Below are 24,872 nucleotides of genomic sequence, written 5' to 3' on the forward strand. Positions count from 1 at the left end.
AGGCAAATAAAGACTTAGGGGTGGTTTGGGAGTGAGGTGCTTAAAAAAAAAACACCCATAAAAAAAAACTGTGAGGGTTTTAGTTGTTTGGTAAACTGAAAAAAAAAATGGCTTATTTTGGAAGCTGCTGTGAGAATAAGCTGAAATCAAAGGAAAAAGCTGAAGTTGCTATTTGCAGCTTTGGAAAACTGGCTTTTTTTTCAAAGCATACGGAGCTACAGTGCTTCTTTAATGAAAAGACTCACTATCAGACTGTTTTTTTTTTTTTTCCAAAAACACTTTTACAAAAAAATTTACCAAACACTCTGCTGATTTATTTCACAACCGCTTATTCTCACAGCACATCTGCTTATTCTCATAGCACAGCTGCTTATTCTCACAACAGCTTTTTTTTAAAGCACAACAATACCAAATTAGCCATTAGTAGTCAAATTCTAACATCATAGAATTTTTATTTTGTAAAACAAGAAGTTAACATCTGCCTACAAATCACATTATTATTGTCATTAACTAACATATTACCACCTACTAGACTTCCCAACTATTCTAACAACGTCATTGGATAATGCTACGAATACTAACTTTTAAATCTAAATTTTTTAAATTATATAATATTGTTGATGATTAAATTATTAGTTAAAAATTGATTAACGTGTTTCTTTTTTTATTAGTGACATATCATATGATTGACAAATTTTGTCAAAACATTTAATCTACTTCATTTGAATATCCAATGTTCTAACATGCATCAATGCGCCTGTCTTACATCATCCGTATCATGTATGCCAGTTGCAGTATGGCGAATGGCTATATATACTATATCACTTTTGCCTCTCACAGCGCCCATCCCTTCTAAAACTCACAATTGTTTCGGGCTTGCTGCGCAGTGGGTTGCTTAGCCAATTAATTACAAATTAATTAATGGCTACTTCCATGCCCGCCATTATTAAGCTCTGCAGCCTTCTCCTCCTTTTAGTTTTAGTTTGGGGTGTTTTCGAACAACCCAAAACTTGCGAAGGCGGTGAGTCCTTTGCTTGCAACCCAAAAGATGCGGCGACCAAGGACTTGCCGTTTTGCCGTGCTACATTGCCCGTGCAAGACAGAGTGAGGGACCTTCTCGGAAGGTTGACATTGCAAGAGAAGGTTAAGCTGCTGGTGAACACTGCTCTGCCTGTCCCACGCCTTGGCATCAAGGGCTACGAGTGGTGGTCCGAGGCACTTCACGGAGTTTCCAATGTGGGCCCCGGGACTAAGTTTGGTGGGGTCTTCCCTGGTGCCACTAGCTTCCCTCAAGTCATCACAACCGCTGCTTCCTTCAATGCTTCTTTGTGGGAAGCCATCGGACGGGTGAGTTGGTTTTCTATTTTTAATATTCTTGTTTCGATTAATTTTAGTTCATTCGGTAAGATTGAAAAAATCTTTGAAGAGTAAAAAAAAGGCTTGCGCTTTTGGCTTTTGGGCTGTGTGGCATGCAGCTTTCGGTTCTTTTCTTTTCTTTTTGTTTGTTTTGTTTCTTAAGCATTTTTGTTTCTGTTGGATAGAAATCGAAAAGGGATACTTTGGATGCGGTCCCTAGTTATGAATAATCTTTGACTGAAACCTTGTTGGTTTTCAATTTTTGATCCAAGTCCCTAAAATTAATTGATAATTTATTTCTATGTACGTTACTATATTTTTTAAATTAAAAATTAAAATTTATAGTTGTTTATAGTAATGAGATTTTAAATAAAAAACATAATTTGTGGGATTAAAAATATTAAAATATAAATATACTATTGTGTGTGTGTGTGTAAACATGGGTACATTCATAAAAAATAACCAAAAAATTATTGTATCAAAACATGGGTACATTCTTCAAAATGGGTACATTTAGCAAAAATAAAAATGGGTACAAATAAATAAAAAAATATGGGTACAATACAAATAAAACTTTAAAAAATATGGGCACAAAAAGAAATTAATATATGTGTCAAATTAAAATTGAAAGGAAAATTGGTACAAATTAAAAAAGGGTTGCAAATTAAAAATGGGTACAAACTAAAAATAAAAATATATGATAAAAAATTTAGCCATAAATATAAATATATTAATTGTAACATTTTTAATATTAAATGAATATATTTAGAAATAAAAAATATTTTATTATTGAAATAATTAATGATATTATTAATACAAAGGACCTTGATCAAAAATTGAAAAGTAATAAGGTTTTAATCAATAGAGTAGTAAAAATAAGGATGAAAACCTAATTACTCCAATCGAAAAATTAATATCAGAAATATAGATGTTCGATTACCATCACTTTATACGAAGTGTTATGTAAAAATTTGAGATTTCACCAAAAAAATTAATTGGCAATATGAGTTTAACTTATTTAAAATCCTATGCAAGATTATGAGATTCATTCTCAATGGTCCTTTAAGTGTGACGAATTTTCAAACTTAACAAAACTGATTGATTTTACAGTAGAGTCTTAACTTACTTCATGTAGCATTGTATGTTTAGTATTATTTTTTGGTCAACTACCATGTTTGGTATATGCATCTGTTATTAAACCAAAATTCAGAAGGATGCCTCCCTTGTCCTCCTTAATTGTTTTTTGGTAGTGTAGGGGGTGACGCTTGGCACTCGGTGCTGTGTCTTTAGACTATTCTCCCCCCTTCACTGCTTTCTGTTGTTCTCTTCTGGTTGTTGCCTCCTGGTAGGCTTCCTTGTATTTTGGCTCCGGCCATGGTTATGAATTTATCCAGTTTCTCAAAAAAAAAAAAATAAATAAATTCAGAACCCAAGATTAGCAATAAAAGAGAGTGACGAATCTCTGGGAAAGCAGTATAGTGACATCCTACATAAGACAAAACAGAGATTACACAGTGTGTGTAACGTATGTCACATATACGCAGAGAATTAGTATTGTTCCACTTTAATTATTTTCTCATAATTATAAAATACGTCTCAACGGTCAAGCTTTTTACTGTAAATTCATTAACGTAAAATGGAGGTTAAAATGAAAGAAAACTTGACAAGATCGTCTGATCACATGATCACTTAAAAACACGCAATAAAGAGTGGTAACTTGTGCATTGAGGCTCATGCATGCGTGAGATCGGATAATATTTAAATGCAAACAATGTTTTTTTGTTGTCCTAATAAATTTTTTCTCGGTTGAGATATGGATATATTAACAAGCGGGGTTACAAAGGTAGGTCAACTGCTTTATACTTTTCAAATTGCCCATGCCATGGTGCAGAAGCTGTAAGGCATAAAATTTATGTTTCATCCAGATCCAGTACTGGTGCTGGTACTCAATTGGATGAGTAATTTTTCTCAACCTAGATCATGACAAGTTTTCCAATGAAAAATCGTAACTAGCGTGCGTCTTCTAGCATGAGTAGGTATATTTATATGTATGATGTATGATGTATGCATGGTGCAGGTCGTGTCAGACGAAGCAAGAGCAATGTACAACGGGGGTGTGGCTGGCCTTACGTATTGGAGCCCAAATGTGAACATACTAAGAGACCCACGGTGGGGCCGCGCACAAGAGACTCCCGGTGAAGACCCAACCGTAGTGGGTAGATATGCTGCCAGCTACGTTAGGGGGTTGCAGGGAGATGACAGTAACCGGTTGAAGGTGGCGGCCTGTTGTAAGCACTTCACCGCTTATGACCTCGACAACTGGAACGGAGTTGATCGTTTTCACTTTAATGCTAGGGTAAGTACGTACGCAATTGCTAACAACATCACGTATGCATTCATGGAGTATTCGTATGTACATAAAGCTTCTTTAACGGGATAAATATTTATAATAAAATTGGTGCATGCGTTCGTTTTTCTTCTTCACGTAATGAGAAAATTAGAGTGAAGGTTTATTATACTTCACTTTTCTCCTTAAATGACCGCCCATTGTTTAGTTAAAGTATTTCATACTTAATTTTGAGTCTCTAGCATGTTTAATTGAAGTTATTTGGTAATCTAATAATTTAGGGTAGCAGTTATATGTGTGTGTATATATATATATATTTATATCTATATGACTCACATGTCATCACTAAGTTGGTGATCCACTCTTGGAAATTTATGGCCATGCGCATGTGACTACGAAATGAGACTTTGGGAGTCTGCTACCACCCTGCACCTGCAGCCACTCATAATACCTATTAACTGCCCAACGACCCGATCCCATTATGAGGAGAAGACAGACTCTCATGGCATACATAAAACGCTATTGTGGTATTCTCATGTCAATCATACAACATATGTCACATCCACCTAAGTTTTTCAGTATAAGACGTTGTGTGATTAGCAAGAACCACCATTGTAGCGTATCACCTCAAAAGTTACTCTCCACCACGAGTGCACTTCTATCCTCCCAAAGTATCTTTCTCAAGTTTATGTTTTAACTCTGTCTTTTACATTTGATATGGTTCACTATAGCCTGTATTATATATAAGGATAAATTAGGTTCACATCCTTTTTTTTGCTACTCCATTGATTAAAATCCTATTCATTTTCAATTTTTGATTAAGGTCTTTGGGTATTAATAACATCATTAATTATTTGAATAATAAAATATTTTTATTTTTAAATATATTCCTTTAGTGTTAAAAATGTTACAATTAGTATATTTATATTTATGGCCAAATTTTTTATCATATATTTTTATTTTTAGTTTGTAACTATTTTTAATTTGTACCAATTTTTTTTTCATTTTTAATTTGTACCCATATATTAGTTTCTTTTTGTGCCCATATTTTTTAAAGTTTTATTTGTGTTTGTACCCATGTGTATACCGTCACGTGACATTGTATATTTAATCAATGATAGAAAAATTACATATGGTATATTTATGTTTTATGCCTAAATTTTGTATCATATATTTATATTTATAGTTTGTACCCACTTTTAATTTGCAACATTTTTTTAAATTTGTAGTATTTTCTTTTTATTTTTATTTTGTACCCACATATTAATTTCTTTTAGTGCCTATATTTAAAAAAAAAATCATTTTTACTCATTATTTTTTAATCTTTTATCTGTACCCTAATTTATTTATAATGTACCCATTCTTCTTTATTAATGTACCACTTTGTTATTTGTAAAATGTACCAATTTTTTTAACATTATGGATACATTCTTTTTCCATTTATTATTTCTTATTTTTACATAGTTTTTATCCATTTATTCAATCAAAATGTTTGAATTTTTTTATTGTAACCGTTTCTAATAGTATTATAATGAGGGATTTTAAATTTATAGGATTATAAATCTCATAAAATATCAAAAATTAATGTCAAAACTATAAAAATATAAATATTAATTGTAATATAATGAGGTGTACAAAGTCAAGGGACTTTGATCAAACTTTGAATACCATTAAGGTTTTAGTCAATGAATGTTAAGGATTAGGGACCACATCCAAATTATCCTTATATATAATCAAACTGTCGTACAGTATATAATACTGCTGGTGGATTTGTGCACAATTTCCGCTGAAGCAATTAGGGCATATGTGTTGCACTGCATATGAGTAATGCTACAAGCATTGCATTTTGATTACTATATACATATTTAGTTTAGAGGGATTATCCTTTCATGTATGCAGCACTTTGTAGAAATTTTCATCACGTGCGGGTGAAACACTAGTGTCGAGTGCATGTTTGCGTTGCACTGCATGTTTGAAATTGGTCAATATTATGCATGGCATTTGGAATTGGCAGGTGAGCAAGCAGGACATGGAGGACACGTTCGATGTGCCTTTCAGGATGTGCGTCAAGGAAGGAAAGGTGGCCAGTGTCATGTGTTCTTACAATCAGGTCAATGGTGTCCCAACCTGTGCCGACCCTAATCTCCTAAAAAAAACTGTACGCGGTGCATGGCGCCTCGACGGGTAATTAATCGCCATTACTTAACTAATTAACTAAGCACCCTCATGCCATTTTGATTTAATTGAAATATTCGGTGGCAGCTACATTGTGTCTGATTGCGACTCAGTGGGGGTGTTCTATAATAGCCAACACTACACCTCAACTCCGGAAGAAGCCGCTGCCGCTGCCATTAAAGCAGGTTTGGATTTAGACTGTGGGCCATTCTTGGCCGTGCACTCGGAAGAAGCAGTGAACAAGGGGTTGTTGAAGGAGGTTGACATCAACAATGCATTGGTGAATACTGTGACAGTCCAAATGAGACTCGGGATGTTTGATGGAGACCGCGGGTCCTATGCCAGATTGGGCCCCAAAGACGTATGCAGCCCACCTCATCAGGATCTCGCCCTTGAGGCCGCCGCGCAAGGCATCGTCCTCCTCAAGAATCACGGGCCCTCGCTCCCTTTGTCCACCCGTCGTCACCGTACTGTTGCTGTCATCGGCCCCAATTCTGATGTTACTCTCACTATGATTGGCAACTATGCCGGTAGGCATTGCACTAACAGAAGGGGGAATAATAAATAAAAACATGCGACCACATCACTTGTCCCATTATACGATATCTTAACGTGTAATACAATACTTAAAATTTCTGAATTGTTACAATTTGATTACTGCTAGGTGTGGCATGTGGATACACTACGCCACTACAAGGGCTTGGGAATTTTGCAAGGACAATTCACCAGGCGGGTTGTGCGGACGTCGCTTGTGCCAACGACACGCTATTCCAAGCAGCCATCGACGCATCCCGGGAAGCGGATGCGAGTGTTCTGGTGATGGGGCTTGATCAGTCCATTGAGGCTGAATTCAGAGACCGAGCTGGGCTGCTTTTACCTGGACGACAGCAGGACCTCATATCAAAGGTTGCTGCAGCATCCAAGGGCCCAACTATTCTGGTATTGATGTCTGGTGGGTCAATTGACGTGTCTTTTGCTAACAATGACCCGCGCATCGCTGGAATTGTATGGGCCGGCTACCCGGGCCAGGCTGGTGGAGCAGCCATTGCTCGTGTTTTGTTTGGAGTCACAAACCCAGGTCCCGCCACTAGCCTTTGAATATTTCTGTTTTGTTTTTCGACTTCGGAACTATTATCAACAGTCCAAAAAGATCATCATTCATTTCCTAATGTACGCTTGTTAATCCAAATCTCAGGAGGAAAGCTTCCTATGACGTGGTACCCAGAGGAGTATCTTAACAATTTGGCAATGACATCGATGGACATGAGGTCAAGCCCATCAAAAGGGTACCCTGGAAGAACCTATAGATTCTACAGAGGGCCAGTGTTATACCCGTTTGGGCACGGATTGAGCTACACCAAATTTGTTCTTAGCATAGCAGCCGGTACCGCACCCACTGTGGTTGGAATCCAGCTTGATGGCCGGCATCGCGCCTCTCAAAACACAACCGCAACTATTGATTCGGACAATGTCAAGGCGATCCGAGTAACGCATGCAAAATGCAACGGGGTTTCAGTGGGTTTTGACGTTGACGTGAGAAATGTGGGTAACAGAGACGGGTCTCACACTTTGCTAGTGTTCTCTACCCCTCCAGCACAGGACTGGGCACCTCACAAGCAGCTGGTTACCTTTGAGAAAGTGTATGTTCCGGCCAGGGCTCAACGGCGGTTGCGAATCAACATTCATGTGTGCAAGTCCCTTAGCGTGGTGGACAGGTTTGGAATTCGAAGAATTCCAATGGGACAACACAATCTTCACATCGGTGACCTCATGCACTCTGTCTCCCTCAAACCCGCCAGTTCATTAGGGTTGGGGGTCATCAAATCTTAATTGCAAACGCAACCATTCTTTGCAACGCAGAAGCATGCGCGTGCATACACAACTTATAAGAGGTGAAGAAAGCAATCCAGATACATGTATGTTATTTTTGGTTTCATATTTTAAATTTTATTTATTTTTGGTTGATTACCAATCTTGATATATGTTTCAAGTTGATTGATCATTGAACAATGATTCGTGATGCAAATGTACTTAATTATTAAACTGGAAATTGATTCATGAATTAAGCAAGTAAATGAAAATTAAGTCTCCTAGTTACTTGATATAACATGGATTTGGAGAGTATAATCTTGTCCTTATCTCGTCATTTGATTATTATAAGGATAACATCTTACCGTACTTTAATGGTTGGTTATAAGTTATAACTTATAAGAGAAAATTGTGAGTTGGTTGATTTTTTACAACATCATCCTTTGTTCATTAGACTTAAAAAATAAAAAAAAATCAAAAGGGATCATTGTAGTTCAAAATTTTCAAAAAAAGTTCTATTACAAAGTCCATAAAAAATATTTGTACGTAAATGTGAGATTTTGGATATAGTTTTTTAGCTAACTATATAGTTGACTCACCAATGCATGCAAATGCATATTGCAAAATTCTAAATTCTAGCAGCATTATAGCCTAACCATCACCCGCGCACACAAGCCCCCTTATATGTTCTTACTACGTTCATGTAGGGTGATCAGGCTTAGGCAAACACATCCGTTTTAAGAATGGCAATTTAAAGGTCATCAATTATGCGAAATTTGGATGTGTGCGTAGAACACGATATGGTACATTTTGTGTTATGATATATTTGCAAAACAATGTTGATTTTGTAGAAATTATTAGAGAGACGGGCCGCATACTCACTTCCAACAATACCGATAGTGTCCCAAACTTAGTAATTACTACTGCACAATCTGTCAGATGTGAGGTTTTACCACAAAAGACGGAGGTTTTACCACAAAAAAACCTTGGTGTTAATTAGAGTGGGATAATTATATTTAAATTGCTCTTCTCCTTTTCCTCTAGTCGATGTGGGATTCAACACGTCCCCGCATGTGAGATCTCATTTTTGTGGGTCACACGTGGAGATCCACACATCGGCATCATGTGGAGCCAAGATGATTCGCCCTACACACAAGGCCAAGCGACCCACTATAATTGTGCGAGGCCAAGGGGACCCACCCATCATGTGGCAGTATTGACATGATCCCTAGCTCTAATACCATGTAGAAATTATCAGAGAGATAGGCCGAAGGCCCACTTCCAACAATACCGATATTGTCATCAACTTGGTAATTACTACCTGCACAATCCGTCAGGAATATAATTTTAACAGAAAAAACCTCAATGTTAATTATAATGAAATAATTCTTTTTAAATTGATTTTCTCCTTTCGTTCTAGCCGACCTGAGATTCAACAGATTTGTCCTACTTTGAGAATATATTTCTTACTGCCCTTCGACATATATTATGACACTACAAATAAAGCTATAGGTTATAGCTACCATCTACAAATATAAAAATGCCATTTTTTGAAACTGTATAGCATATCCTCCCGTCCTCCTGTATCACGTTTCATCTGAATTGTCACATGAGCTGTAAGCCTGTAACTTGGAAACCAAAAAACTGAAAATTTAGATATAATATATAAAGTGTATACATTTCCAAGTAGGTATCTAGGTAGCTACAAGTTGGCTTAATATGTAGACCAACTCATCAAAGTGATCCTGCTCCTGTCACTGCGGACAATTACATGTTGCATGTGCTCCTAGCTGATGCCTGATGATGTGCATAATTACGCCCAAAACCCTCCCCGCTGACTGATGACTGATGACTGATGACTGGTGACTGGTGATTGGTGACTGGTGACTGGTGACTGGTGATTGGTGACTGGTGACTGGGCAGTAAATACATGTGCAATTATCTCAGCAGGCCAAGACAAAAACAAACCATAACAGCTGGGGTGGCAATGGATCTCCTTCTGACATACATACATACATACATATATATATAATGCATGGAGTAAGATTTTCCCACTTCTAAATCTCTATTCATTTTCTTCCATTTTCTCTCATTTTTTTATCTATTTTTCTCTTTTTATAAAAAAAAGTCAATACAAAATATTGACGTACTTTAACCATAAATATTCAAATAAAAAAGGACTAAAAGAGGGGTAAAATAAAAGAAGAGAGATTCCTAATTCGTTATGTATATATATCATGGACATAATGAGGGAGGATAGTACCCAACCATTTGCCAAATTACCAATACCACATCCGCATCCAGCATCGAATGAAGCTAACAGAATGAAGCTCATGAGTTTTAGTGCCCTTGTTGTTTTTCAAAATTTGGCGGCAATGCCTTTGTTATTCGAAATCGCTATAGTATTCTTGTTAGGGGTGTGCTATTCACACACCATATTTTACTTCTCACACACCCCTTGTTAATTTCTATCCGTTGATCTTTTTCAATTCATCCGATCCGACGACAGAAAATTAGAAGAGTATGTGAGAAGTAAAATAGGATGTGTGGATATCACACCCCTTCTTGTTATTACAGGGGCTAGAGAACTTGGGTTCTTATAATTCTCTAACCAATGGCGAATTTAAGATTCGAACTTTGGGACTTTTTATTGTTAAACGTTCAAGTTTTTTACATAGAAATAGAACGCACAGTGTGTAAAACAACTTAAGTTTATTCATTGAGACATTTTATGAAACACTAATTGGTGGGTATTTTATTATCAAGTGAACCATATTGCGCATGTATTATTAGACATCCATATCTACCAAATCTATATGATGAGTGGTATTGAGAGCATTTGTGACGCAGTGGAAAACAAGGGTAACATGATTGACAAGCGTCAAATCCGAAAGTACACTTAGAAATCAAATAGTATTATGGAGTCCATAAAATATAGAGAAAACTTTGAATTTGGTTGATAATAATATGAATAATCATCGCAACTCCAAGCTCTTGTTGATACAAAGCAATAAGTCTTAACTAAGGGAATTTGGTGTTTTAAAGGGCATCCTTGATGTTGTTTGGGTGCGTGCTTCATTTCATGCATGGAAAATTCGTATATCTGTATTCGATATCTAAAGATGGCCGGCGTCTCAATTTTAGATATTACATTCCACCATGTGTTCTTGGGAGGTTGATTGTTGTGGATATTAACTTGTGTTTGGCAATCTTCTATACAAATTAAAGTTTTCGGATAAATTCTCTTCCTCCATAAGCTCGTTTAACTTGGTTGTGAGATTTTTCTGATTCTATGTGTCCTACAAGCTTTTCTTTGTAATTTCTTTTGTATATTAAAAATACAAAAGCTATATATACATCTGACTTTGGAAGGAATTTGTATTCTTTTAGTTGAGTAATATTTAAAGGAGGACTAATTAGCTCTTGCAAAAGCTGATGGTCCATGGATGCAGTGGGGCGGGGTGGGGTGGGCTCAATCGAAAGAAATTCCAAAGGCAAGTCTTTTGATCCATACCCACTTCTGCACATGTTGTTTGTTCCCAGTTATTGGATCAAGCTTTTACCTTTTCTTATTCTACCATCCTTGTATCTAATTATTAAGCTTAATTTAAACCATTTGTGCCATAATCTATATGTTTTGTTTCGGGATCTAATCACCTACTATTGCAACCGTGGAAAACTACCCAATTTTTGAAATGGATTTTTATCACATTTGATTCATGAAATTGGACAAATAACGGAATAACCAAATTGATTGCATGACCCATATTTATGGACTAAATTGATGAATTTATATTTTAAAGGTCGTTTTAACTGCAATGCCTTATTTCAAAAATCAGGCATGATAAAAACCCTTTTAGAATTAATTTAAAATTTTATGTTATGATCTTTATGATTTATCAGTTAATATACAAAAATGTTCAGTTTGTTACACGTTCTTACGATGGAGTTGACTTTTTTTTTTCCTTTCTAATTTCACTACGTTGTTCAAAGATACCGATGGACCATTTCACATGAAGGCACGGTCAAAGCATAGAATCGTAAAAAATGAAAAGAAAATTGCTGAAAATGATAAGAAACTTGAGTTTTGCCTCGACTATAGCAGTGAGTGCAACTTAATTAATATGAGACCAGACTAAAAGTTAAAATTGAAAAATTTGAGGTACCCTACACTTCCAATGTCAAGTTTTTTTGGTTTACATCTCTCCAATGACATTTCTTGAACTAGCTAATTATTAAGTTTGTGCTTTTTTTGTTTTTTAGAAAATCCCTTGACTGTATAAGGGGAATTTTATTGATAACTGAAAAAAAAAGTTTGCTGCTTTAATTATGTACTAATTTTGTAAAACTAATTATCAATTTCCAATTCAGAAAAATGAAATAGTTTAAATGCCAAATATTTTGAAGCCTTAGAGTATCTCTAATAGCAATGTCAAATGTAAGTTTGAAGACCTTTGTGGCAATATCAAATTTCATTTTGTTCCAACTCATACGTTTTTGTTTGACAAATGGAGCTTTACCACAGTAGTAGAAAACAATGATGTCTATGCATCTTGGTGCGAATCAGTTCTCATTGAACCCCTGAGACATATTTGACATCTTCTTTGAAGATGATCTAAAGCTATTATTTGTCCAAAAAAAAACATCAGTTTTTTTTCTTATTCAATTAATATTTGTATGATCCACTCTTCAAAACAAATTAATCAAACTAGTTTTCATGTATGATTGGTGTATTACTAAGACTCACACAACAAAATAATTTTAAAATAAACAACATCAAATTTTCTCATATTTGAAAATTATCAGCACGCAATCTCTGTGCCAATCAATATTGAATTAGCATATCGATTGGGGGTTCTATACTTTTATATACCTTAAAATTTTATGACATGACATTTTTATTTCACTTAGAAATTGGCATCTTCTTTGAGAAGCTAATGAGTGTTTGATAGAAGTAATTGGCATCTTCTTTGAGAAGCTAATGAGTGTTTGATAGAAGTAATAACCTGTAATTTCGGGCAATATATTAGTTTGAAAGCATTACAACAATTAATTAATCTGTATATTATAGTTAATCTTACGTAGCTATCAAGTTTTCTGGTAGCTAGCTGGCTACTTGTTAATTTTACTCATCAAGAAAGAATACATATATATGTTATTTTCTTACGCATGCATCACATTGTTGAGGGATGTGTATAGTTTAACGGCTTGGTTCATGAACCGTGCTTTAAAAGATCGAAAGCACCTTTGATTGAAGTCAGTAGTGTTTACATATAAACTTGGATTAATTTAAATTAATTGGAGACTTGTCAACCTATATAACCAACTCTTGTTTGTTTCAAGCGTGGTGGGTTTAGGGAATTATAATCAGGGTTGAGATGATAACATAGAACTCAAAAGCTGCAATATATTTAAAAGAAATAAAAAATTACATATATTAGTAAATCTCGTGAGTTCAAAATTCATATAAATCTATTGTTTTTAAAATAGAAATAAAAATGGAATGGGTGGCATTATTAGATAGTGACTTTTGAGCAGAGCAACAAGCAAGAATCACACCACCACCACCACCACCACTGAGAGTGTCTGAGAGGATGTGTCTGAGTCTCTGAGACAGTGTGTCTAAGCATTTCCAACCCAACCCACTCCAATCCCGATTAGGCTGGCTTTGTTGGCCATTTTTCACTCATCGAGCTAATAAACCAAGAGAACTGGTTCACGTCGTCATAAAGCTGCACATCTTTGCACATGGGACTGGGACGGACGGATACCTTCTTCCCACGTGAAATTTCATCCACTAGACACGTGCGTCCCTCTCTTCTGCAGCTGCACAGCACAGGGTTAAATATTTAGCTTAGGGAAAGCCGAAAGTCTCTCATAATTGGATGAATTCACCCAATAATCTTATAGTTAATTAATTAATCATCATCACTATAAAAAAAAATAATAATAATGCCGTCAAATTGAGCAAAGTGCAAGGAGCAAGAAGCTTAATTATCTATGTTTAGGAGAATATTTAGGAGCTCACGTCACATATTGCCCCCTTGGACACAAACATGTTTTTGAGAATGGGATCGAGCGTTTCCAATTAATTAACTAGTACACAATTTTAATCAAGTTTCTTTGTTTAAGGATTTAATCCCTGTATTTTATAAACTTTCAGTACTAAAGATTGGAAAGAGAGATCGATCCCCTACTTTTCTCTTTGCATGATGATGCTAGCTATTGCTGCTTCTCTCTCTATTCTCCCTTTTAACAAGGATTCATCTTCATCTTCTTGGAAGCACTAATTCATACAATAATTAATAGCTGAGGTGGGAATTCATTTTCTGGAAAGCAGCATATATAATGGAATTCTATATTTATAGTCGAAAATCGAATAAGTTCCTCACCTTTACCTTTTTTCCTGCTTTCTTTACTGACTACTTAGGGGAATGTTTTAAGCCGACGGATAATAATCTTACCTATGTATGTGCTTAGATCTATGTATCTATAAGACTTCATGCGTGTTTCCACCCAGGAACAAGAGCTTGAATCTGAAGATAATGTTTTAAACCAGTCACGAAATGTCATGTAGAAAGGTTAAAACACATGACAACATGTAAACGTTTTGAAATATATGGCCACTTTAACATCCCGTTGCATATAATTAAGTCACTCTTCTACCAAAATATACATGCAAGTATTAGTTATATATATATATATATGTATGTATGTATGTATGTATGTATATGCAAGTATTAGGGATCTCTCAAATAATTTTATTTGAGGGACACATTGTGATGCGCATTATGTAACTTTTTAACGATCCAAATCGTCTATATTTTAGTACATTATTCATGATCATCCTTGGAAAAACTTAGACAAATCCAAAACCGTTAAGCCACATTCATTTGCAGTCAAAAAAATAGATGAATTCTTCGAAGAAGCACTAAAATGGCTACCTTCTAATTAAGTGGTCAAATGATTTTGGATTTTGATGAATCTTTGTAAGAATGATTTATGAATTAAGATATGAATATTCAACAGTTAGATCGTCAATACTCATCATAAATTCAGTCCAACAAGATGTCTCTATTTTATAGAGTATATAACTTCAATCATAAGGATCAATTTCTAATCACATAGCTTCATAATAATTTTGTAAAGCTTTTGCATAATTTCCTTCAAAGCAAGCCGACATTTGTTACTGCATGTCGTCATTAAATTCAAAAAATCTTCATTCCAGAACCGTAAATGAGATTTTCATCTGATACGGCTCCTCCTTTATGTGCATAATGACAATAATACATGGAATAAAAAATGATTAAAATATCCTCCCTATAAACTAAAGGGGGCGCGGAAGTGCTAGTGTAAGACAATCCACTTTGACTCATTTTTATAGTTTACAGGCTTGTGTTTTACCTCTTTTCATTGAAATAGGATCCACATAAGGAAAAGCGATCGTCATTCGTTGGTTATTAGAGAGGCATCTCGAAAACGTTCAGGTTGAAATATGATTTTCAAATTAAGTTCCGGATGTTGCCAACAGAAGTAACGATGTTTTGGGTCGTTTATCAATATCAGTAATTTCAAGCACAGTTCTATGGGAAGGAATTTACCCCACGATTCCAACCGGGGAGAACAGGCCGTTCAACAAGGGTTATCTAGTCCTTCGTTACGAGCAGAGGGGAATGGCAGAAAACAAAAGTTTCCAAGACCTTGCCACCCTGCCTCACCCTGACATACAAATGATGAGATCCCTTCCTCCTTTTGAGAACGTACGTACTACGTAGAGTGGACACGGCATGTGTTCGAACAGAACACAAACGGGGTACTACTTTCATACAGATTAAAAGAAGAAAAAAAAGAAACATATTTTCGCATATCTTCATGATATATATACTTGAGAGCAGTACAAAACCTAAACCCTATAAATCCCTCCTAGTCCTAGCTAGATTTCTCTCTTCTGTTTCCTCCCAAGAGTCCAGCTGATAGACAGATGGGAAAAGGAGACAGAGATAATACTCTAATATATAGAATCCCAATCTGTTACCATATTACAATACCAAACCAAATTAAAATAGATTAGAGACAAGACACGTAGGAATTAATTAATACGTAGGTAGCTAGCTCACAGCAGAATGACGTACATGCAAATGCAACAATATCGATCGATCATGTATTGATGGCTTGTACCTAAAAAATGGGCCGTCTCATCAAGTTATAAGGAAGGAAGAAGTTTCCCAAGGTTTACAAGCTGGAATTCTAAATTCTTAGCTGTACAACTACGAGTCGCAGCCATCTCATATCTCATATCATATCTCTGTGTGTGGATATCGGAAGAAACCAAACCTCTTGGCCTGGCCTTGCCTTGTAGACCTGCGTGAGTCCAAAATGGTCCCTAACCAATGGGAGCAAGAGCAACAAACTTATCCTCCATTATTGTCTAGTATGTCTCCATCCCATAATAATCTCATTCGAACAGCAAATTTTAGTATTTCATCAATCATATATATCGTCCATTCTTAATATTAATTACATCATCGACAATTATATTTTAACGAACAAAACGATTTTATTGACCTTGTATTTATGTCAAGGCACATTATTGAAACAAAGCTTCAAACACCTTCCTTACATGTATTTTAAGGTTCGTTTGGTAACCATTTTGTTTTTCATTTTTTATTTTCATTTTTGTTTTAGAGATATAAGAGAAATACATGCATGAGAGAAATGAGGGATATAGAAGAGTTACTAATGATGGTATGAGAAATGTTTAATCCAAAATAAACTTATAAGGAAAAGCACATAAAATGAAAATAAAAAATAAAAAAACGTTTGAAGTTATTAGTTTCACTTTCAAGATTTTGTTTTCATTCATTATTTATTTATTTATTTTCATGTTTCACACTGTTGTTCTTTATCCTTCCTTTCTCCCATACATATACTTCTTTTGTGTCTCAAACACAACGTTTAAAAACCAAAACGAAAATAAAATAGTTATCAAACACGACCTTTAATTTTTTGAAAAACGCAAACTAGGAGGCATAAAATCCTCATGATAATAGCCAATGAGGAGGACTCCGTTAGTTAAATATAATTATTGTACATGAAATTAATTAAGAATATCTGTCGAATTTTAATTTGTTTGGTTCATATAATTTTGGTGAGTTACAGAAATGAGCATGATTATTAAGTTATATATATTGCAAGAGATAACTAAATAATGTGACGGTATATAATTAAATTTATTCTTTAATAATTAAAAAAAAAAACACTAACTATCAACCGTCATATCATGTGATTTAAAAACATAATCTCTCTTACATTGTCTTATGATATATATCCAGCTCCAACGCGAATAATGTATTGAAAATGGAACCAAATGAAAGGAGGGCATTCCCATTGCCATCGCCATCGTGGTAGTGGCAGCAGCAACTAGCAACTAGCAAGCATTGTCCAAGAGTCTGGCTGATCTGGACACCGGCAGTGGTCCTTGAAACGTGGGACCCAGCACGAGGAAATGACACGTGGACAGTGGGCTTAGAGGATCACACTCACAGGGTGAGGTGGCCAAGAGAATGGTAGGAAATGAATGAATGAGTTTTGTGAGGGTAAATAGGGTTTGGGGTTTGGTGGGGGCACGGCGCTCCCCACTCCAGACTCCAGGCAGCCGCAGAGGAGAGAGGAGAGAGGAGAGCGGAAAGGGAAAGGAGGGAAAAGTTAATTATATAAGCCCATGCTGGCTGATGCTGCTGGCAAGTCGCGATCTATACATCCATCCATATTTCATGTGCATTCATTCATTCACTCAAAGAAATGTGGAATGCGGGTGAAAAATTATAAAAGCAAAGCAAAGCAAAGCAAAAGGAAAAGCATGATTCCTGTGCCTTGCAATGCAATGCAATGCATGGGTCACTTTCTCTACTTTCACCCCGGCCTTTAAAATTTCCTTGTTTGCTTGCTCGCTAGCTTATCATCCAATTGACCCACTCTAATTATATTTACTAATCTTCTCTTCCTCAATTTCTCTATTCTTTATAATATCCTATTTATTTTACTGATCGTCAAATCATTAGACTCACTATCTCTCTCTTATTTTTTGAGATTCAATGACAAACTTATCGTATTCTCAATCATCTAATTCGAATAAGGAAAAGAATATATTCTTTAACTGGGGATTATGTAAAGAAAAAAGTTGCTGCTAATATAAGCTTTTGGTTTATTTTATGAACTTGCTTAATAAATCAATCGAACATTTGAAATTGTTTTTTGTATTGCTAACGAAGCATCTTACACTCTGGCCCAAAAAAAAAAGAAAATATCAAAGCATCTCCACATGTCACACTATCCCACACATGTAATGTAATACATTTGGTAGCATTTCTTGAATAATTTGACCACTCATATGAAACAACATATATTTAATTAGTAATCAAAATAACAGATATGCTATACTTAACGACCCTCTAATCAATTAATCAAAATATTTGAAACTCTAAGCATGTATCAACACGTATTGGAAATTACTTTGCTTTTTTTTTAATTGTGTAAGATTAAATTAATAGATAAGCTATACTTATTACTTAACCACCCTCTAATCAATTAATTAATCAAATACTTAACATGTCTATGTTTAGGTGTGGATTCGGAAATGACATATTTTAATTATAGAGTTGATCATAATCCACAAAGCAGCGTCAAATTATATGGAAATGGAAGAAAAGATGATAATTAATGAAGGAAAACCAATAATCTAAGTAAATCTTAAAAAAAAAGTTTTCCTTTATAGGATAAAAGATAAAACATGAGTAAAGTAGTGCATTTGGATGCCTTCATTCTTCGATTCATTTTGGTTTTCCTTTCTTTTCAAAAGATCATTCCCATTTTAACATCATCCACTAATCAATGATTCAAGGCAAAATGTCAAGTGAATCCAATATATTATTACAACGAGCCCATACCTTCTTTTTAATATTAATGTGATTCAATATGAAACTTCCATACATTTATAAATTTCTACTAATATATATGCCGATACGTATACCTAAAACATAGACTAGTTAACTTGCGAGGAAGCTAAAAAAAAAAAAATTAAAATACGAATTAGAACAAAAAATAAAAAAATATTTAATTATCATATTTAATTTAAAATTGAGTACAAAATAAAATTATTATGATACTGATCACAATTTAATAAAAGGATAGTAAAAAAAATGACAGGATAATTCGAACCTAATAAAGTGAACTCAACCCAGTAATGAGTCATAAAATTAGACTTTTATCAAGTTTACTCAAAATTAATTAATAATTCAAGCATGGTGTTTTTTTTTTTTTTTTAAATTTTAATTTTATTAAGTATTTTGAGTATTTATTAATTCATTAGTTGGAGTTTTGGGGGCTAATTTGGTGGTTTCTTATCTTGTGCGGCCGGAAGTTTGAACCCAAGGAGCTGTGTGATTGATCATTGGGTATATCTAGTCGGAATCATGCGGTGAGCCGGTGCACCCAGTGTCATTGGTCATATCGCAGGGTCGTAGGGTTGAGAGACTTGAGAGAGAATCTAACCACAGTTTGCAGTGAGGTGCGTGTTCCTGGTGGCGCCAGCTATTAACTTCAAGGATCAAACCCCTTTTTCTCTCTTTTATTTATTATTTAACTTAATTTTATTTTAATTATGCAGAGTCAAAGCTGGCAATTTCTTTTATTAATAACAATAATAATAAAAATGAGGGCTTTGTTCTCCCCACCACCTTCCCCCTCCCCCCCCCCCCTCTTATATTTACTCTCCAAAATTTTGAGCAGATTTTAAATCCTCCTCCTCCTGCTCCTCCCTCTCTCTCCTTCTCTTATCTTCTTTTTTTTTTTTTTTTTTTTTTGCTTCCATATATAAATACATAATTGTCCTTCCTTCCCTTCGGCCTTCCCGTCCCTTGTTTGGAAGGGAATATTGCAGAGAGGAAAAGAGGAGAGAGGAGAGGAGAGGAGAGGAGAAGGGGTTGATGGTGATTGGTGAAGTCTCTTACAAGAGATTAACAGCAACAATGGCTGCTACTCATTCATCTTCCTGTCTCTCTTCCACTTCCAATGAGAAGAAGCACTGGTGGCTTAGCACCCGAAAGGTATTGCTTTTCATCTTGTTTCTTACTTACCACTTGATTCATTCTTTTCTCAATAAAGGCATTCAAATTTGTAGAGACATGAATGTTGATTGCACAGGTTGTTAATTTTTCAACTTTGCTGGTAATATTGATTGCACAGGTTGTGGAAAAGTATATGAAAGACGCCAGAAGCCTGATTGCGACCAACGAACACAGCGAGATCGCATCGGCTGTGGGCCTTCTGGACGCGGCTCTCTCCATCACCCCCCGCCTCGAGGAAGCCCTCGAACTTAAAGCTAGGTCTCTCCTCTATCTCCGCCGCTTCAAGGAGGTCGCCGATATGCTCCAGGACTACATTCCCAGCCTCAAAATGGCAACCGACGACGCTTCCTCCTGCTCCTCTGGTGGCTCTGACACTTCGTCGCAGCCGCTTTCCCGGGAGCGAGTGAAGCTTCTCTCCTCCAACAGCGGCAACTCGTCCTCCCGGTGGCCGGAACGGGATCCTTCCTTCAAGTGCTTCTCTGTCGCGGACTTGAAGAAGAAGGTCATGGCAGGCCTCTGTAAAAACGGCGAAAAGGAAGGGCAATGGAGGTAAATTACAGCCCTTGGATTGATTGATTGATGATTGATGATTGATTGCCGCTCTGTTCCATTGGTTTTCCAAATTGTCATTGCGCGTTGGAGTTTTTCTGTGTTGGGCTTTTGATGAGTTCACCGTCCCATTATTTATTTTCAGATCAGCCTTGTTGTTGTGCCTTTACGTTTCACTACTAAATGCACTGCCAACTATTTTAAATGAAATTCTCGATTTTATATATTCCAAAAGAGAGCTCGATTTTAACCCGTTACGTTGGTAATGTGTCCCTCCCTCTCACTCGAGTTTGTAAATTTTTTTTTAACAAATTGGACATGAGAAGAATGAAATCCAGTCGTGTTCCAGAAAATTTGACTTCCAAATTTGCACAGCCAGCTAATCAATTTTTAAAATATAAATAAAATGTAGGATTTGGCTAATTGCCGTGTGCCCCACATTATTATAAACTTTAATCTTTAGTTAGGGTACCATTTCTTGTTTTTAATTACTTATTATTGCCAATTGAGTTAATTTACCAATTGGCGACACAGGTATTTGGCACTGGGCCAGGCGTGTTTCCACCTCGGCCTAATGGAGGACGCCATGGCTCTCCTCCAGACCGGGAAACGCCTCGCCACTGCCGCATTCCGCCGCCAGAGCATATGCTGGTCCGACGACAGTTTCTCTCTGTCCAGCTTCAATCTCTCCAACGACATGCTCTCTTCCGCCAACGCACCCGCCTCGCCTCCTAGGTTGCTATCCGAGTCTGAAACCGTTACCCATCTCCTCACCCACATTAAGCTCCTCCTCCGCCGCCGAACCGCCGCAATCGCTGCCCTCGACGCAGGCCTTTACTCCGAGGCCATCCGCCACTTCTCCAAAATTGTGGACGGCCGCCGTGGAGCTCCACAGGGATTCCTGGCAGAGTGCTACATGCAGCGCGCCTCTGCTTTCCGGGCAGCGGGGCGGATTGCCGAGGCTATCGCGGACTGCAATCGGACTCTGGCTCTTGAGCCGAGTTGTATACAAGCATTGGACACGAGAGCCTCACTTTTGGAGACCATCCGGTGTTTGCCGGATTGCCTACATGACCTGGAGCACTTGAAGCTTTTGTACAACTCCATCTTGAGGGATCGGAAGCTGCCGGGGCCGGCGTGGAAGCGGCACAACGTGAGGTACAGGGAGATTCCGGGGAAGCTGTGTTTGCTGACGACCAAGATACAGCAATTGAAACAGAGGGTGGCTTCGGGGGAAACAGGAAATGTGGATTACTATGCTTTGATTGGGTTGCGACGGGGGTGTTCGAGGTCCGAGTTGGAGAGAGCCCATTTGCTGCTCTGTTTAAGGCACAAGCCCGATAAGGCCACCATTTTCATTGACCGGTGCGAGCTGGTGGACGATCGGGATGTTGATTCAATTAGGGATAAAGCGAAGATGTCAGCTCTGTTGCTTTACAGATTGCTGCAAAAGGGTTATTCAAACGTGATGGCAACCATCACGGAGGAGGAGGCAGCTGAGAAACACAGGAAGAAGGCTGCAGCTGCATTACAGGCAGCTCAAGCAGCAGCAATGCAAGTGCATGTATCCCAAAACCAAGCCCAAGAATCTCGAATGGAATCCTCCTCCTCCTCCTCCTCTTGTTCTTCCAATTCTAGCAATAGGAATCGTAGTAATCATAATATGCATTCGTCGTCATCGGAAGCCAAAGAAGCGGCGGCGTCGTTCCAAGGGGTGTTTTGCAGAGACATTGCGGTGGTGGGGAATTTGCTGTCCCAGGTTGGGTTTAACCGCCCAATTCCAGTCAAGTATGAGGCACTGAGCTGCTGATTGAAAAATTGAAAGTATAATACCGGCGGGAAGAATCTTGCTTCATTTTGTTTTCTGTCTGTAGTCCTGTAGTCCTGTAGTCTGTACAAACCAAAAAAAAAAAAAAAGAATATTTCAAGACTTGCCGGGAAATTTTGTCACCATTTTTCCATTTTCCTTATCTAGTACTACTCTGCTAGTACGGCTGCCGCTTCGACTAGTGCGTGTACAAATTTTCTACTTATTGATTTTTTTGCTTTTATCCGATCATATAAACCAATTATGGGTTTTATTTAAAATCTCATTAATATAAACAATTACAATTTTTAATTTTTAATTTTTAATTTAAAAAATATAGTAACTTACATTATTACATTAATGTCAAGGACCTCAATAAAAAACTAAAAACTAACAATGTTTCAATAAAAGAATATTGATAGTTAGGGATCCAAAATGTCCCTTTATTTATTCACATATTTTACTCTATAAATTATTCCACTGTTACTTTGCAACCCCGTAAAGAGCTTACTAAATCAAGAAAAAATGGTAATGCTATTGCTACTGCTACTGCGCATACACACAGAGAGATTTAAGTAATGATATTACAGAATCCAGATACATTCATTCCTTCATGCACGTGTTCGTAAATATAACACTGTTTTCAAATATATATATAACATACATACAACCGTTTGTGTTTGTGTAGGAGCATCATTATGTTTGTTTGTGGGGGATCCGATGACACATTTTTTATACATTTTTTTTTGGTATAACTAACTTTATAATGTATTTCAACGATCTGAAGGTCTTCTCTCAAAGGTTATCTCTCTAAAATCACCAAAATTCAAAATTATATTACCGTTGGATTAAATTTAATGTTTATTTGTACAAATGTATTCGTCCATTTTCAAGTTAGGATTATTTAAGAAGGGGAGAAGGGAGTGGTTGGAAATTAATGAGATGAAGAACAACCACTTTCAAGAATTACAGTACAGATGAGATTGAGATGGATCCAAAGGCAGTTGGTTAATGGCTTTTGTAGCTAAAACTGTAATTGCATTTATGGTTTTAGGTCCCAAAAAGCAAGGGGTTCGCTATTCCATGGGAAATGTCTGTGTCCACTGGCTGCGCTGCTGCTCCATCCAAAATTTACCAAACTGTCAGTTTTCCCTTTGCCGGAAAAGAGGACAGGATACGACTGTTTGCCAACGAGTAGGATTATCTCATCTCTTTTCTCATCTCCTATTTGAACGGTCACAGTTAACATCTTATATTAATTTTTTATAAAAAAAGAAAAACAAAATAGAGAAAATAAGAAAAGGAAATAAAAAGAAAAGGAAAAGGAAATGAAAAGAAAAATGAAGAGAATCCTATTCCGTTTCCCAATACCAAATGCGAGAAAAAGATTGTATCGGTCCCAGCCTACCCAACCCCAGCAGGACCTAATAAATACGCACACACACTCACACACACAACACTTCTGGGTTGCAAGTGAAAAAGATCGTAGCAAAAATGCTCCTGTTTAAAAAAACAGCAGACGGAACATTTACTCTAGTCACGGTTTCCTTTTCTTTTGTTGCAAGTGTGAGGCTATCTACAACCCAAGGTTGACCGGATGGTTAGTTTTAATCCTCTGATCTTTCAATATATTAATATTTTAATGAATAGTATATGCGTATATTTGCCTTCATTTTCAACCGATGGCTAAATGACCAAATGACTCGTTTTAGCCATGTCACAAAAAACCATCTCAAACCGAGAGTCAAAAGGCTATAGTATGAAATGTGAAGAATTGAAATATAATAAGGTAAGACAATATGAAATGGTGAAAAATATGTGTGAAATGGTGTAGGAAAAAAATTAGAAAACAAAAAAAAACAAACAAACAAACGTCCAAAAAAAAAAAGTGGCTTGTTAAAAAAAATAAAAAAAAGGGCTGGGACCAAAAAAGTTCGTAAACCCTAAACCTAAAGTGGCCTGGAAAAAAAAAACAAAAACAAAATGGGCTAGTCAACGGGCTGGCTGGCTGGCTGAAGATGGCCAACAGGTTGGCCCTCTGGCCCATTCAGATTCCGTGGAGCCCACGAGCCCTTTACCCTAATCTTCGGTTGGAGACGATTTTCGGACTATTTTCAACCATCTGATCCTCTGAACCCTTCGGTTGGAGATGACCTGATGATATGAGCAGTGAGCTCCTTTTATCCCAATCACTCCGCTTTAGCTTCCATCCCTACAATCCACTCTTCAATTATGTTTTGCTTTTCTTAATTGGCTCCACCCTTTTATTTGTCACTTTAATAAACATCAACCAAAAAGATGATTTGGGAATTTCCAATTGTCACTAATCTAATCATCTTCATCATGCATTGTATGTATTATGATTAATCAAATTTACCAATCGGATCCAAATCTCTCTCTCTCTCTCTCTCTCTCTCTCTCTCTCTCTCTCTCTCTCTCTCTCTTTATATATAACATATAATTGCTACATGTTCTTGGGGTGTTGAAAAGTAGTAGGTTAGCAACCACTTGCTAATAATCAACAATCCACAAGGCTGTAATTGCGCTCTTAATTACTCTCTCTCTTACTTTTTTTTTTTTTTTTTTTTTGCTCCTCCTTATGCTTTCATAAGGGTGGGTGGGTGTATGATGATATAATAAAGTAGGAGTACGCTAGTTCTAATGTTGGAAACCATTCATTGTAAAAATAAAAAATAAAAAAATA

The 24,872-nt window shown here is 36.5% G+C and overlaps 2 protein-coding genes across 2 annotated transcripts; both read left to right on the forward strand.

The window, feature by feature from the left end:
• The first annotated feature begins 826 nt into the window (after positions 1 to 826).
• LOC126591540 (probable beta-D-xylosidase 2) lies at positions 827 to 8,005 on the forward strand. Its single transcript, XM_050257256.1, has 6 exons — positions 827 to 1,347; positions 3,434 to 3,712; positions 5,718 to 5,887; positions 5,966 to 6,408; positions 6,543 to 6,956; positions 7,074 to 8,005. The coding sequence occupies exons 1-6, from the start codon at positions 922 to 924 to the stop codon at positions 7,706 to 7,708; spliced, it is 2,367 nt and encodes a 788-aa protein (XP_050113213.1). The 5' UTR covers positions 827 to 921; the 3' UTR covers positions 7,709 to 8,005.
• Positions 8,006 to 19,453: 11,448 nt separating this feature from the next.
• LOC126591448 (uncharacterized) lies at positions 19,454 to 22,412 on the forward strand. The gene is made up of 3 exons (XM_050257128.1): positions 19,454 to 19,791; positions 19,931 to 20,361; positions 20,896 to 22,412. The coding sequence occupies exons 1-3, from the start codon at positions 19,672 to 19,674 to the stop codon at positions 22,169 to 22,171; spliced, it is 1,827 nt and encodes a 608-aa protein (XP_050113085.1). The 5' UTR covers positions 19,454 to 19,671; the 3' UTR covers positions 22,172 to 22,412.
• Positions 22,413 to 24,872: the final 2,460 nt, after the last annotated feature.

This window comes from Malus sylvestris, chromosome 11 (genome assembly GCF_916048215.2).
Source record: "Malus sylvestris chromosome 11, drMalSylv7.2, whole genome shotgun sequence".
Lineage (NCBI taxonomy): Eukaryota > Viridiplantae > Streptophyta > Magnoliopsida > Rosales > Rosaceae > Malus > Malus sylvestris.

What these genes read in the sequence shown, in the direction of transcription:
- LOC126591540 (XM_050257256.1), top strand. Translation starts at nt 922, where the DNA reads ATGGCTACTTCCATGCCCGCCATTATTAAGCTCTGCAGCCTTCTCCTC. An exon ending in GTTTTCACTTTAATGCTAGG is followed by an intron (nt 3,713 to 5,717) that starts GTAAGTACGTAC and finishes TGGAATTGGCAG; the next exon opens with GTGAGCAAGCAGGACATGGA. An exon ending in GGTGCATGGCGCCTCGACGG is followed by an intron (nt 5,888 to 5,965) that starts GTAATTAATCGC and finishes ATTCGGTGGCAG; the next exon opens with CTACATTGTGTCTGATTGCG.
- LOC126591448 (XM_050257128.1), top strand. Translation starts at nt 19,672, where the DNA reads ATGGTGATTGGTGAAGTCTCTTACAAGAGATTAACAGCAACAATGGCT. An exon ending in GGTGGCTTAGCACCCGAAAG is followed by an intron (nt 19,792 to 19,930) that starts GTATTGCTTTTC and finishes TTGATTGCACAG; the next exon opens with GTTGTGGAAAAGTATATGAA. An exon ending in GAAAAGGAAGGGCAATGGAG is followed by an intron (nt 20,362 to 20,895) that starts GTAAATTACAGC and finishes TTGGCGACACAG; the next exon opens with GTATTTGGCACTGGGCCAGG.